The sequence below is a fragment of the Notamacropus eugenii genome, chromosome 6 (assembly GCF_028372415.1).
Source record: "Notamacropus eugenii isolate mMacEug1 chromosome 6, mMacEug1.pri_v2, whole genome shotgun sequence".
Classification (NCBI taxonomy): Eukaryota; Metazoa; Chordata; class Mammalia; order Diprotodontia; family Macropodidae; genus Notamacropus; species Notamacropus eugenii.
Genome location: NC_092877.1, coordinates 298,876,467 through 298,892,812, shown reverse-complemented (window position 1 = coordinate 298,892,812; position 16,346 = coordinate 298,876,467). Strand labels below are relative to the sequence as shown.

The following is a 16,346-nucleotide window of genomic DNA, read 5'->3' as shown; positions in this document are numbered from 1 at the left end:
CTGAAAACAAAAGAGAAAAAAAGTGTTATCTGGAAAAAATTGCCCTTAGCAGTATAGTTAGCTTATATAGAGATTAATGGAGTGTGATAAAACAGCCATCAAGGCAAATGACAGTGGCAGGTATTGATGGAGAATATCTTGAAATCCACCATTAGTCATTTTTGTGGGCAAAGCCTATCTTTAATCATTTGGGGGTTTGTTTATTCTGATTTTTTTTTCCCCACTCACAGCTTACACTCAGGAAATTGAGCTCTAGGTTAATTACCTGTGAAATAACTCTTAATTGAGTTATGAATACAAAACCATTCTCAGGACAGGGATGAGAAAAGAAGCACAAACATAAATTCCATAGAAAACTAAAGCTCTTAAGAAATTTTCATATGCTTTGCTTCTTCCAAGTGCAATTCTTAAATTCTGGAAAGTTTGGCAAAAATGGAAGAGTTCTATTTCCCTTAACAGTCAATTCAAGGTGGACCAAGTTTAAATAGTACTTAGTATATTGGGTGTTTCAGAGAAATGGCAGACCTATCAAGGTGCTATTTCTCAATGTTTTTTTCCCTTAAGAATTGATCAGTTGGGCCACACTGTATTGCCTTCCCGTCTGAGGTAGCTATCACTCAACGTGAGGGTTGTTTCCATCTGGACACCCAGGGATAATTTTTGAAGAATGTGACCAGGTGTTCCTGACCTAAGTCTTGAATATGCCTCCTTCTACTGGTGTTGCAGTTCTCCTAAGATGTTCATAAATCTTGAATATATTTTCTGCTTCCTGCAGTGTTCTGTCAGTAATGTCAAGTAAATATTTTTACTTTTACTTCTAACTAAAATGGAGATAAAATTCTTGTATAAGAAAAGTGTTTTCACCTTTCTACATGCTCAAAGCATTGATTCATGCTAAACAACTATCCTGCCTTTTCTAAAAAGGCAGACAATAGTGTTCATCAGATGGTCAATTCTTTCTGATAGTTTTGTTGGCACAAGAAGCTGACATCAGAGAATCAGCCACGAAGTGGCTGTTTAGTGGCAAATGTGACTGGATTTAGCAAGCTCCTGTTTTGGGTGATTAGCTCCTCTAGGCCAAAGATCATGTACCAATTTAACTTGAGTCATACAGTGCCTAGAACAATGCCAGGAGCCTCCAGGGGCCTGTCAAAATAAGCTTCTAGATAAAGAGGACAGTAAGAAGGGAGGATGTGGCACCACAGTCTCTGGTGACTGTTCTGAATCTTCCTTATAACTGAAAATTTACTAGTTTTTTGGATAAAATCCCCAAAGTAACTCATTACATTCTTATGATAGCTACAATTGGTAGCATTCTGTTGTAAACTAAAAAAAATGCTAGAAGAACTCATTAAAGGATAACTTCCCCTTTTCCTTGAAGCACTAGCTTGTTTTAGTTTCTACAATTCATAAACATAAGTGTAAGTGTTGCCCAGTCATGCTACAGCCATGTCTGTTGTATATTAGATCTATAACTATTTCAGTAATATCAGCTGGCAGTCATATAGTACTTTAGAAACATGAACTTGTTTTATCTTCATGACAGTGCTGAGAAAGTGGAGGCAGACAGAGCCTAAGTGACCTGTCCAGCATCACTCAGCCAGTCGGTGGCTGAGGACAGGTTTGTACTCAGGTCTTCCTCACTCTCAGTCCAGCACTCCAGCTGTCACATAGCTGCCTATATCAAATAATGTGATGCTAACTAATGATGACACTGAAAAAAATTACTCTTTTGGCTTAAAATATAATCTTGTTATTTCTCAGGGCTCCACAGTTTCTCATTTGTTTTTGAAAGTGGTGAACCAACTTGCTAAGGTGCCATCTGATGACAGCTAAGTGGCCACCTGCACAGAGAGGGTAGGTTACACAAAGCCTCCACTTACACTGTATACTACTGCTGTCCAGAGAACTGGTGGCTGACAGGTCCAAGGAATTAGGCCTCTGTGCCCTTCTGGGTTTTGACTGCCCAGGATCTGCGCCTGTGCTCTGAAGGCCAACATTCAGAACCTCTTGCCCTGGACATGGATTACTGTTGTTGTTATTGGAGTTTGTCCGACCACCTTCCAGGGGGCGATCTCTCCTGTCCACCAGACGATCCAGAACGCCTTCGTCATGGCCAGCCTGCTGCTCTCGTCTTAGGAGAGGTTCATGCTCATCAGGACTGGAGTTGATAGTCAGCCGGCTGTCCTCACCACTGAACTGATTCTGCAGCATTTCCTGGGCCCTGTGTGCCACTGAGTTGGGTGCCTGACCAGATGGCACTACACCATTAGCATATGGGGCTGTGGCAACGTGTGAGTTCACATTGTGGCTTCTGCCTGCCACTCCATTCATGGTGACTGTCACTACATGAGGTTCTGCAGCATTGATTGTATTCATCTTGGCAACTCCAGTTTCAACTTGCTTCAAGTTTGATTTGTGCTTGCTACCAAATTTCAGTCGGGGTTCTTTTGTTGAGTTTTTGGTGTTCAAGGGGAGACTAGTAGGTCTTTTGGGAAGGTTCTGTTGCTTGGGGAGAGGATAGATCTGAGCAGGGGGGACATCAGGAATTAAACATGCCTGACCATTACCAGTCTGTGTGAAGTCCTGCTGTCCTGTTACTTCCACTGCAAGTTTTATCAGTGGGTAAAGTAAGCTGGAGCTGGTGCTGCTCAGGGGGTCTGGTCCACTGAACTGTTTAAGGGAGTGCTCCATTAGATTCTCATCAGAGCTCTCCTTTAGATTTTTATCAACTTCTTTTGGGTCCAACTTGTTGGTCTCCAAGTCTTCTTCAGTTAGCTGTAGGCAGACAGGAGTTGGCCCAACTGACTGAGTCACATTTGTGGCATGAAGATTTGTTTCATCTGAGTAGGGCATCTCTGAGATGGTGGTCATGCCCGTGCTAGGAGTAAGGCCAGTAGTGTTTGTAGTGGTGGTGTTTGTGGACAAACTGGTGACGCTAGTTTCAGGACTGGGAACCCGAGCCTGTGCTTGTTGTCGTTCATAGTTAATTGAATTTCGGTTCTTTTCACCTACAGTTAAAGGCGTGTTGCTGGATACTGAATGTTCCAAAGAAATGTTCTTCACAATGCTGTCGGGGTGATGAATGGAGTCTTCTATGTACGAAGAAGAAGAGTAATCTGGATAAGGGCCAATCTTTGGCACACGCCTGTTGTGTGACAGGTTGCTTAAAGAAAGAAAAAGAAGTGTTACCTTGAGAGGACATTTATGAGAAACTCTCTCCACATTTAACATTTCTGATTTTAAAATCTGAGCTACTTTAATTTTGGTTCATAACCTATTTTATTCTGGGTGTTACCTAACTTAGAAAATTCATATTAACTTACTTGAATTTTAAAATGTCTCATTTCTTTAAAGAAAAGTGATAATAATCAGTTATTGATGTTGCTTTCATAAAAACACAGCACGACTGAAAAAGGTCTGTGGAAAAAGACCAACCTAAGGAGACTTTTCAAATACATCCATTCTTTTTTTATTTCCTAAATATGTACAAGCATCAACCTCTCTTCTCATAAACAGTAGTACAACAGTCATAATACATTAGCAATTAAAAATAATACTTTCAAACAGTATTCAAACAGTATTCAAACAACTATTTAATAAATGACCACAATTAGTTATAAATTCCATGGAGATAAAAGCCACCATTACTTTTACACCTCTACATCACCTACTAGACTGCTATGCACATACTAGGTCCTCAAGAAATATTAGATTAAGGGCCAAAGTCCTCAGGGACAAAGCACCTCTACACTAATAGGCAGAAGCTGCCCATCAGCCTCTTGGTCTCTATCTTCATACTCCAGAAAGGTCTCAGAAAGCTTTAGGGAGGAGTTGGACTCTGGTATCAGATAGCCTAAGAAGCTGGGGATCTCCTGTGGGGATGTTTTAGGGTTCCTGTGAGGCTTCTGAATCTGTGAGAGAAGCCCCAGGAAGTGGTAAGTTTCTGACCTGATTGTTAAGGATCTTAAACTGACCAAGATGGTTGTAGTGTCTTTAGAACGAGAACTACACCTCAGGAGGTCTGAAGCATGAGCCGAATCATAAATTATGTACGAGGCCACAACACACCTTTGCGTTAATATATAGGTAATACTTCGTTAAAAACCACCTCAAAGGCAACGCAGGTCACCGAATCAACAAAATAATCACCAGTAACAGTAGGGGTGCATAAGGGTGTCAGAGAGAAAAGAGGCAAGGAAAGAGGGAATAAGCACAGAGAGAATGACCAAGACTGACAGAAAAGTATAGGAAAGGGAAGAAGAGAAAAGGGAGCGCCTTGGAGAGCTGTAGGATATGGGAATCAACCAGGGAAAGAGATGCCAGAAGAATGAAGATTCATCTCTTCAGAGCCAGCCAGTCTTGGGATCTGAGACTTTCTGCAACCTGCTACTTACTAGTATGGGTAGCCCAGGGGCCACCAAGACCATGTTAACATAAGGAAAAATAGCAGAGAGTGGGCAATCCAGGGGAGAGTCAATCACAGTACCTTATTTCATAATAGTTTGCTCTCAGAATTTAAATATGCTGGGGAATGGAAAAGAAAATTGTCCAAATGTCAAACTTATTCCTTTCCTAATAATATTCCTTATTATTTCCTTTGTAACCTCTATTAGCTCTTTTCTGGATGCCTTAAAGACACTTGATGTGAACTGCCTGACAGTGATTTGTACTGGAGTATAACTGTTCAGTAAGAAACGAATATTACAAACTAAGAGAATCAAGAGTATGTGCTAAAGCAGAATGGTCACATGGACAGAGTGCTGGACTTGGAGTCAAGAAGATCCAAGTTCAAATCCTGCCTCAGACACTTACTTGTTGTTCAAGACTGGGTAAGTTTTGACTTCTTTTAGCTCATAAAACTATCATAAAACTAGGATGACAGAAATAGGACCAAACTTCATCACAGGGTTGTCATTAGAAAAAAATGAGAGAATCTATGTAAGTACTTTGCCAGCAGCAGAGTACTATATACTCACAAATAGCATCTTGTTTTATCTTTACAACAACTCTGGGAGGTGGGGGCTGTTATTATCCCCATTTTACAAGGGAGGAAACTGAGACTGACAGAGGTTGAGTGACTTCTCTGGTTGTTACAAACCTAGTGAGCACCAGAGGCAGGATCTACAGGATCTAAATGCAGATCTTCTTGCCTCCAAGTCCAGAGTCCTTAACCTACTGCACCATAAACAATACTACAAACGAAAAGGTCACTGAAAGGAAGGCAAACTTAACTTGGGGTGAAGGTCCCAGAGAATACATAATGAAATGCATTAACACCGCTCAAGGAAGTTCTACAACTTGGAAAGACATCTTCTCTTTCTCTCCTTTAGATAAGAAGGTAGGCATTCCGCATTCATTTAGAAAAACAAAAACCTTCACTGGGAAAATGGCAATACTGGTCTGACATCGAAGAACTTATTTCCTATTCCACTTCAAAGTACTCAGTGACTTATGCCCAGACTCCACACTGTTCTTACCGTTCATTCTGCATAGCAGTAGACATTGGATTGACTGTTGGACTGACTGATTTGTTCCTTTCCCAAATCATCATGAGTTCAGCCATCCTCTCCTCAGCACACTGAGCAGTTAGCCGAGCCTCTGCATCCTGGTCCCAACAGTCTTCGATTGTCTCCTTTAGTGATCTTACAGCCTAGGACAACAACTTTATGTAAAACAACTTGAATTTTAAAATTTAATTTAAAAATGTAACAAAAAAAGAGTAATTAAGCAACTACTCGATGTAGGATATTCTTAATGTGTAAGTTAGGGAGTGTCTTTATGCACAAAATTATGCATGTACACACATGTATTTCCATACAATATATTGATGTTGCTGACTTTTGATTAGCTTCTTGTCATAAACATTCTCCAAAATGACTAATCCACATATTTAAAATTTCAGGCTGGTTTCTTCTTGCTATGGAATTTGAGGAAATGATGGTTACAATTTGGCCATGGATGGGTGGGAAGGACTGTGCAGTGATTAGAAAGAATTACTTCAGAAGAAGAAAAATGTGAGTAGAATATTGTGAGGAAGTGAGTTTGGTTGGAATGGGGAAATAAAATCAGTGAAGAACCAAGGAAAACCAAGAAAAAGATAAAGTAAGCAGATATGGGTAGATTCAACAATGCAGTTCAACACTAGGGTGAATAGGAAGACAAAGGAAAGAAAGGAGACCAAGACGACTTTGAGCTCTTGAGCACTGAGAGCTAAATAGCCCACCTTCCCAATAGTTCTTATTTAGCTCTTTAGCTTATGAAGTTTTAGATGAGGAGAGTTTGCAAAGTACTTTCTCCACAACCCTGCAAGATACGATTGAATTTTTATTATCCCCATCTTGAGATGTGGTAACTATGAGATTCAGAGAAATTATGCAATTTGCCCAAGGTCATATATCTAGTAAGGGTCGGAGTCAGGACTAACTGTAGGGTTTACCTGATTCTTTTTCTACTGAGCCATGGTGCCTTTCTAATAGGATTGTGGTGACATCACCAACAGTAATGGAGAAAGATAGGAATCCATTATTAGAAAGAAGGATAAGACACAGAATCCTGCTTTCCCATGTTATTTGAGATGGCAGGCTAACACCTATGGTGTTTCCTTAAAGGAGCAAAAGAAATAAATTTAGAAAGACTGGTCAAGGCAAAAGAGAGAAATCTCAGAGTCATTTACACATGAATAATGTTCTCTTTGTGTTTAACTGATACAACTGAGCACAGTGCAGTGTGGGGCTAGTGCTGAATTCTTGAGTGACTCCATAGGGTTTTCAATAAAGAGAAACCAGTAGAGCTGATGGTACTAAGAGTGACTGGATAGAAAGGAAGAAAACTATGAAATGATAATGTCAGAGAAACCAAGCCAGAATATAACTAAAAACCTAGGAGACTGAAACCAGAGCAGAGGCTTTTTTTGTTTGGCCAAGGAGATCATAGGAAACTTTAGGTTAAATATTTATGACTGAAACTAGATGATGAGGAGATTTAAAAGGAAGTAGAAGGAAAGGAAAGAACTGTTGTGAGAATTTATTTTAGAAGACTGGATTTAAGAGGGGGAGGAGGAAAAGGATTTCAAGAATTTCTGAAAACAGGAGTGACATTTTTGAATAGTTGAGGGAAAATATTTTTGTCCCCAATAATGGTAATTTAATAAAGGGGGAAAGAAGATGTGGACCAAGAACGCAAATGTTTTTACCACTTGAATATAGATTTGGAGTTTTGGAATAACTGAGACATTAGGGAAAGAAAAGCAATAACAAAATGGTGAGGGAGAAAGAAATTTATGGTAGGAGTGGTGCAGAGAACTTACTCCTGAAGGTTGAAATTCATTAAAGAAAATAAAAGCCATGCAAAGCACACTGGGTAGTGAAGGAGCATGGTCTAGGAGTCAGAAAAAACAAGGAACAAATGCTTCACCTGACACAATGATCTGTATAAACATGAGCAAATCACGTAAGCTCCCAATGCTTTACAGGTGATATTGAGATCTGCATCTACACTAGAATTTCCTTAAAATGATAACTTCATTTGATTGAAGCTACCCGCCTAGCCTTGATTTTTTTTTTAAAAAGAAAATCTATAGTCAATGCATTTATATTTGAATCTCAATTATTTATAAACTGGGTTTCTAAAATTTTTCTGTACCACTTTGGACTCTCCCTGACTCTAAAAGTAGATTTTCCCTACAGAGAGGCAGTTTTGTGGACTGATCAAATATTTAAATGCATCATTTGGAAATAAACCAAGTTTTCCTAATCCCTTACTTAGCAACCTATTCTAAAGAGTAAAAAGCTTTCAAGAAAAAAATGCACAGAATGCAAATTACACAAAATTCTGGAAGTAATTAATAATGTTTTTTTAAAAAAACCAGAAGACTCAAAATAATGGGCTTTATTTTTCTGGTTAAGTAAATGGCTTCAGCAAGTTCTAAAAAAAAAAACAACACAAAAAACCCAGGCTTGATTGTTCATTAAAAGCCAGCGAAGGATCGTAAGATGAATATTTCCTAAAAATTTCTTCATGTGACAACTTTGTGAATGATGGCACTAGAACGAAAATGCTTATTTATCAAAATTATTAGCCAAGTTTTGCTGACTTTCAACTGCAAAGAAAACAAAACTATGGAAGGATATATTTTGGGAAAATGGTTATATCAAAGAACATGAAAAGAAAAAACTGAACAACATGCCCAATTGCCTATTAGGTTATTTACAATGACTTTCAGACAATTTTTGAACCTAATGGTTTTCATTTTCACTAGTCTGTCCCAAGCTTAGTAATATTATCATAATAACAATTTAGCCAAATAGCAGAAAGTGTATGTGAAGAAGTCTTTTTTTCTCTTGTGGTTGCCCAACATTTCTGCTGGTTTATAGGCTATGGGTCTGGGCTAATCTGCACGGCTGACTGATATATTTACTTCTGCTATAAAGCAAATGAAGAACTCTCAAACACCCACATTCGGGAGGGCTTATTACTATACATGATTACAGCTGTCATTCAATTTGGTTTAAAGCTCTTCATGAGGCTATGGTGAATGCAGTATACATCACTCCTATGAATCCTTCCTTACCATACTTTCTTGTTTGAAGAAAAAAAAAAGAAACAAAAACTGTCAAGCACTAATTTTATACCAAAGAATTTAGATAGTCATAATTATGTGGAAGAAATAATCAAAGCAGTTCTGAAATCTACTGTTAAAAAGATATACTTCATATTTTGTTTAAAAGAATATGACAGCACTGTCTTGTTAGGTCTTCTTTAATAACTTGATTTTTCCTCTTACATACCAGACTGTTTTCCTTCCAGGCTTCTGGGAATCTGGGCCTCTGTTTTTCCCTAGACACCAGGACTTGCATGTCTTCGAAAGTGGGGCGGTTCCCTACTTCTGTCTGGAAGGCCATCTGGTACTCTGGCACAGACTCACCTGCTTAAAATCAAGGTTTTAGGAAAGTGGACCAGTGTAAAATGTTCAACTGTAACAACAAAACAATGTCACTGACCCTTCAAGGACCCAAGCCCAAATGAGCAAGTAGGAGAGAAGTACAAATAATCTGGCTACCCAGGACTCTCTTCTACTTGCTAATTCATTTAAAAAACTTGTCATATAGCTAGGCATTTAACAAACAGTACTAGTAGGGGAAGGTGGAGAACTATTAGCAAACAATCTGTACTCATGATAGCTCTATAACAGACACCAAGAGAAAAAAGGCAGCATTGAAAAGAATGGTAAATTTCTAGGTGTGAATGTTTTTATAAATCTTCTGATTGTGGAGCACTAATTCTAGAAGAGTTTAGAAAAGCTTGTGGAGGAAAAGCCTATGGTGCACAAAAAAGGCAGTGGATATTCCATATCTTCCTGAATTCTGTCCCCAGCTATGGGAGGTGGGCAGAGTCGGGAATCAGTATTATGAAATTCAAGCAAATATTGGGTGACTACTTGAAAACAACGGCTGTAGTTCATGTTACTGGGGAAGGGAATAAGCATTTTCACAGTTTTACTATGTGCCAGGCACTGTGTGAGTGGTTTTTTTTTAAACAAATATTTGATCCTCACAATAGGGTAGATGTTGTTATTATCCCCATTTTATAGTTGAGGCAAACAAGAGTTTAAGGGACATGCCCAGGGTCACATGGCTAGGAAGTGTCTGAGGATTTCCTGAGTCCAGGCCCAACGCTCTATCTCTTGTGCCATTCAGCTTTCTTGGACGAGGACATCAGGGTCTCTTCCAAGTCTACGTAATTCTACTATTTCAGGAATTGTTTGAAGGTTGAATATGTGAGGTTTCCATGTTCCATTTAAGTCTTTGTGCTCTCTACAACAGCTGCCAGCTAATGTTAAATGTTACAGTTAATTTTTTTTATAAGTGGCTATCTGACTGAGCAGATTTATGTATTTGTCTTTTCATTCCTCTCATACATGAAGAATCTTGTTCTAACCCAACGTATTCCTGCTTACCACAAGAAAACACCACATATATTGTCAGAATTACTAGACGTAATGATGGTGCTACTTTTAATGACATGATTTTTAAACTAGATCAAATTTTTATTCATTACCGTGTGAATTACTAATTCATATTGGAAAAGAAAGCATCAACAGTCACCATCACACATCTCATGATACATATTGCAAAACACTTGGACAACTTTTGTAGGTCTCTGAAAACGAATGGTCTGAACAAATTATAGGATAAAGCCTCAGAGGAAATGGGTTTTCTTACCAAGACACATTCGAGTACTGACGATAACCATTCTATCCTTTATAAAACAAACACAATACCTACATACCTAAACAGGGATGCCTATAGGTTAACAATGGGATGAAAAGTGCTACTAATGTTATTTGATCCTGTGTAAGTCATTAAATGAAGCTTTCAGTGTCTCCTTTAAAAGAAAAGGTGATGAATAGCTTTGTCATACTGATGTTATGATGGGTTACACAAGAATATAGCTCTTCGGAAAATAGTGCTACATATGTAGGTATAAGTAATTCTATGTAAACCTTACACCAACGTAAATTTTATACAGTTTTAATACAACTTTTATACAAAGCAGTAAAACAGATGTTTACTTTGGTGCAATATTCTATCAATTCTGAATTTACTAAAGGATTTCATATTGCCAGTTTGAATGTTTTTCTGCCCTGTAACCCAGCTTAACAAGTTTTGTGGAGTAAAGAAGAAAATCAAATTCTTTGTCATTATTATTAATTTCAATTTTAAAAAACATTTACCTAATACTACATATTAAAATAAATCTTTGTTATTTGTGTGTTCGTCCTTCGTTGCTGAAGAAGACCATGACATCACAGAAATAATGACATGACTTGCAATTCACTTTGTTTTGAATGAGGAAAGGCTGTGCAGGTCACCAGCCAGTCATCAGGATGATTGGAGATGACCCAGGATGAGGCAATTGGGGCTAAGTGACTTGCCCAAGGTCACACTGCTAGTGAGTGTCAAGTGTCTGAGGTGAGATTTGAACTTAGGTTCTCCTGACTCGTGGACTGGTACTTTATCTACTGCACCACCTAGCTGCCCTTCCCTTGTTATTTATTATCTCTTTAAAGGCTTCTTATGATAAACTGATTCAGGATTAGAAGAATTAATTCAGTAAAAGGTTTCAAAATTCATTCATGTATTTTTTTCTGTCTATAAACTCAATATTGCTAGAAAATTTACCAAATGAAAGTGATGAATATTAGATGACTAAAATATTAAAATTTCAAAAGAGAGGCAAAAGGACTGTTACTTTTTCTCTTCATCAGTCTGGTTATACATTTGTCTTTCTACAGCATTTGGCAGCAGAATTTTGCCTCTTTTCTGGGCACTATTTCTTCTCCTGGCTTTCATGACAATACTTTCCCCTGGTTTTTCTCCTACCATTTATATCTGAACATTCTTTTTTGGTCAATATCCATTTCCTGGTCCCACAACTGTGGACTGTGTCCTGGGCTCTGTTCTTGTCTCTCTTTGTGCTTTCTCCCTGGATGATATCATGGGCTCTTACAGGCTCCATTATCATTTCTATGCAGCTAACTCTCAATCTGCACAACCAGCCCTAATTTCTTCCCATATAATTTCCTGGTTATAGCAGGAACCCCTTGGAAGGAAGACTTACACCTGTAGGCAGTGACTAAAAGTAAAAATCATGTCTGCCCTCCTTTTCATTTTAGATGGGACAAAGTTGGTCATCCAGGATGAACATGTATAGATGGGTTATGACTACATAACTGATCTCATTACATTATTATTTCTCCCTAATCTACCCATCTTCCAAACTTCCCAAGAGCATCACTATCTTGCCAGTCTCTTCCCATCTGGCCCCTTCCCTCTATCACGTCCATCACTCTAGTTTACCTCGAAACACCTCTTGCTCAGACTCTTCAAACAGCCTTCTCATTGGCTCTTAGCCGCAAGTCTTTCCCCATTCCAATTCATTCACATATCTGCCAAAGTACTTTTCCTAAAGCTTATCAATGTCCTCCTTAAACCTTGGTGCCTAGAACTGAACGCAATATCATATGCTGAGGTCTGATGAGGGTAGAATACAGTGGGGCTATTACCTCTCTATTCTTGGAAGCTATGTCCCTCTTATACAAGCCAAGATCTCATTAGCTCTTTGGGGAACTGATTCATCTGAGCTAGCAGTCCACTAAAATTGCAGATCTTCTTCAGAACTACCTGCTATCTAACCCAACTTCCCCACTCTTCATCTTAAATAGGACTTGTACTGTATGTTTATTCCTACTGGGTTTCATCTTAACAGGTTCTATTTAATACTTTAGTAGTTCTGAAATTACGCTCTAGAGACACCTAGGTGTCCACAAGACCAAAACTATGTTTATAATAACAATAAGGTGCTTTAATGTCTAATATGGTAAATATTCACAGAATCATTCACTAAACAAAAGCTCTTTGGGGAGGGGTGTCCTCAATAAATTTGAAGACTATAGTGGCATTCTAAGACCAAAAAGTTTCAGAACTGAGGTTCTAGCTGGTCAAGATCCTCTTGCTATTTCTCTCAGCTATGTGTACTGTTCTTATAGTGCATGTATATAATTTATAAAATAAATATGTTTTCAAAACTTTTTTCATTCATGGAAATCACTGCCCTAGATTGTTGTAACTGTCTCCTAACTGATTTCTCAGTTTCAGTCCTTATCCTTTCTACTCTATCTTCCTCAAAGCTGCCAAAATAGGTGTCCCAAGAAAATATCTTACCACTCTCCTGGTCAAAAATCTCCAGTCACACTATCAAATACAAAATTCTTGGCCTGTAATTTAAGACCTCATACAATCTGGCTCCAACTTGCCTTTTCAGTTGAGCTTTATATTATTTGCTTCCAGCATTTTACTTGTCTCAGACAAACTGGCCTACTTGTTACTTCTAACCTCAGTCATCCACTCCAGTTCATAAGCTCTCCTCTAGGCGTGGATGGCCCCTACCCTCCTCCCCTGTCCTCTTGGAACCCTCAAACTCTCCTTAAGGCTTGGGTACTTACTTTTCATGATGCTTATAAACAAGATGGCTTACACTCTCTGATAACTTTATGAGATATGAAACTTTCTGACAGTTAAGAAAGACAGTGATGTGACTGGCTGAAAGTAATAGTCTTGCCCATGTAACCTACATAATAATAGCTAGCATTCATATAATACTTTAAGTTTTTCAAACTGCTTTACATATCTTATCTACTTGATCCTTACCAAAACAAAACAAACAAAAAAACTCCCCCAAACTGGGAACTAGGTGCTAATGAGAGGAAATGGAGGCAGGCTGCCTAACTGACCTGCCCAGGGTCCTAGTAAGCTAGTAAGTATCTGAGGCTAGATCTGAAGTCAGACTCCAGGCCCAGCACTCTATCCATCATATCCCTTTAGTTACTCCCCACTCTCCCTCTCCATATTTATATCAATAAAATAACAGTCATCAGTGAGTCGAGCTGAGAGGTATCCAGCCCAGTGGGAGAAGATTTCAGTTCTAGATTTGAACATCCCAAATCAAGCCTTCCTTAACCTCCTTTCTCCATTCCCAAAATCAATTAGCAGTATCATTTATCTATCCTCCCTACCTTCCCCTGAGAAAGAATTATCCCTGTTATTTTTAGTTTCCTTCAAAGCTCAGCTTATTCCATTTTCTACATGAGGCTTTCCCTGACCTTACCTAGCTGCAAGTTCTTCCCCTCCCTTCTGAAAAAACATAATATATTTATGGAGGTGAGGAAAGCGCAGTACATGTAGACCACCTCGTGACTAGTTTAGCTGGAAAATACAGGGATGGAGAGAAATCAGTATAAATGAATGATAGGAGTTTTTCAAACAGACTGCATGTTTTTCTTCATATATTCTCATTCTCTATGGAAACTTCTTCAATCACATGCCACCTATAGAAAGATGACTCAAATAGTCACCTATTTGCCAGGCCCACACCTTTTATTCTCTTTCCAGTTGGATATCCTTAGCAATCTAAAGGAAATTGCAGGCACTCTCTAAAACATAAACACCTGACCCATACATAGGATTCCTCTTAGATTCCTGCTAACAACATCATGCTGGGGGCATGGCTTTAAAACAAAGACAACCGCTATGAGTTTTAAAGAATTTGTGAAGAATACTAGGGGTGAGCTGACCCAACAGGCAAACTCCCAGGCAGGAGATGGCTTCTTTTGTCTTTTCTGATACTATCTGAAAGTTATTTTTATAACATTGTTCCTATGGAATTTACTGTAACTTTCTTTTGTCAAACACCATACCTCTAAAAACACTTAATAACATTCTATAGAGTGTGCCTATAAATGGCAAATGTTAATTTGATAATTGAAACCAAGTATGATAATTCTGGAATTAGATGCACAAAATTTGGAGACTGTTGCTAGAACATTTAAACTGAGTAGCCATCCTGTGCTGCCATTTCCTTGGCAAGTTCACTCAACTGCAGTGACCAATCTCAGTCCCATAGGAAAAAAAAAGAGGAGCCATATCTTTCTCTTCTCAGGAGAAAGTGGAAGGACATGGGGTACGGAATGTTGTATCTCAGCCACAGGTGCTTTGTCTACTAGGTTTTGATCAAAATTTTCTTCACAACAAGGATTCAACTAGGAAGGGGCATGTATTGGGAAATTATTCTCATAATATAAAATATAAAATTAAAAAAGAATTTCTTAATTTTTACTTTATTTCATTGCTTAGACTTAAAAAAAACAGCCTCTTGTCAAATGCCTCAAAATTCTAAAAGCCTGGCCTATGGTTGGTTTAGTCGTATCTTCTGCACCCTAAATGCTGTCTTAGTAAATTCCTAAGAGGTAGAATGAGATCCCAGCAAAGTGGCAGTCAAAATTAGGTGTTTAATTTCTGATGAGGCTTTTTGAGACACAGCTCAAATGTCATTCCTTCCAAAAAACTTTTCTCCCAAGCTGAAAGTGACCTTTTCCTCGCTTTGCTCTGAGAGCACGTCTCATTTCTCCTACTAGGTCTGAGCTCTCTTTAGCCTTTACTACCATACTATGCACAAAGAAGGCAGTCAATAAATATTTGCTGAATGAGTAAATGAGGATAAGAATCAATTTGCCAGGAATGAAACAACTCCAACCTCTCTTGGTCACCTCAAGCTAAGTAAGTACCTTAAAAGGACAGAGGTTTTATCAGACCAGTACTGGCAGATCATTCCAAGAAGGAGCTTTCTCAGTGGAAAACACATTGTTTTTAACTTCCTGTTTGGTAAATTCAGAAAATGTTAGTATAAATATGCCAGCAGTTTATCTCAAATACTGAAAAGTTCATAAGGGAAGTGATTAACTCTGTGGTGATCAGGGCCCACGCCTGACAGGATACAACATCAATTGGGCAGTTATTTACTTTTCATTCAGAAGCAACTAACTGGTACACAGAGAAGACTCTATAATCTTTCTTGTTAATACTATTTCTAAACACTAGATGGCAATGGACTAAAGAATAAAACAAAATTCATACGATTCTGGCAAACAGGTAGATTTAATCAAAATAAAGATATTAGGCAGAGTAACATGAAGCTGAGTCATTTCCAGACTTTCAACAGCATTTCTTCCATTACCTGGAAAGAGGTCAGTACATCTCATAAATATTTCCCAGTAGATCAGGCCAAGTGCGTACATGTCGACTTGTTTTAGAGCAGATTCACAGTCCCTCAGGTTCACTGCTCCTTCCAGCACTTCTGGGGCCATATATCGGATTGTACCAACCTAATGAAACAGAAGGGATATTTACTGAAATTATTACATATTCTAGTGGTTAGAAGCACTAATTGGAAGATGTGAATTTTAGACATATTTATAGGCATAAATTCAAAATAGTCACTTAACTTGTGCGCTTCCATTTTCCATCTATAAAATGTCCATCTGTTATGTACAGATTACTTTAGAAACATATAAAATAAGTATCTTAGAAAATACATGTACTTCTAAGAAGAAAGGTGATCAATAAAAGTTCAAGTCCTTAGTAATAATTTCAGCACCTCTTTAATATTTCTGTTATTGTCCTTCACTTGATAATTACTGATTTCCACTCGATAAGCACAGTTAATTTTTCCATCACATCTATCTATTGATTAATTTCTATTATATATTTAAATTAACCAAGACTATTATTTCAATGAAGTCCATCATTTTTACACAGCTTTTGGGATGGAAATGCTCTATTGGATCTTCTTTTCTAGTTCTGGGAATCATGAAGAGCATATGTCTAAATGATCTGGGGTTCCTTTAGTTCTAAAGTACGTGAACTTATGTCTTAAACACATATTTCTAGGGTCAGAGATGGTCACATTACATTTAGGAGAATTTAAAAAATTCATCTTCCAACTCCTAT

The 16,346-nt window shown here is 38.2% G+C and overlaps 1 protein-coding gene across 2 annotated transcripts in view; it reads right to left on the bottom strand.

Moving 5' to 3' along the window:
- BMPR2 (bone morphogenetic protein receptor type 2) overlaps positions 1-16,346 on the bottom strand; it is a 225,700-nt gene that overhangs the window by 8,319 nt on the left and 201,035 nt on the right. The window contains exons 9-12 of one of the 2 annotated variants that reach the window (XM_072617306.1): positions 15,574-15,721; positions 8,790-8,929; positions 5,481-5,653; positions 1,884-3,166 (exon numbers count right to left, since the gene is read on the bottom strand). In XM_072617306.1, the coding sequence (XP_072473407.1) occupies positions 1,884-3,166; positions 5,481-5,653; positions 8,790-8,929; positions 15,574-15,721 (1,744 nt within the window). The remainder of the gene's footprint in view (positions 1-1,883; positions 3,167-5,480; positions 5,654-8,789; positions 8,930-15,573; positions 15,722-16,346) is intronic. The other variant, XM_072617307.1, reaches the window with a different exon arrangement.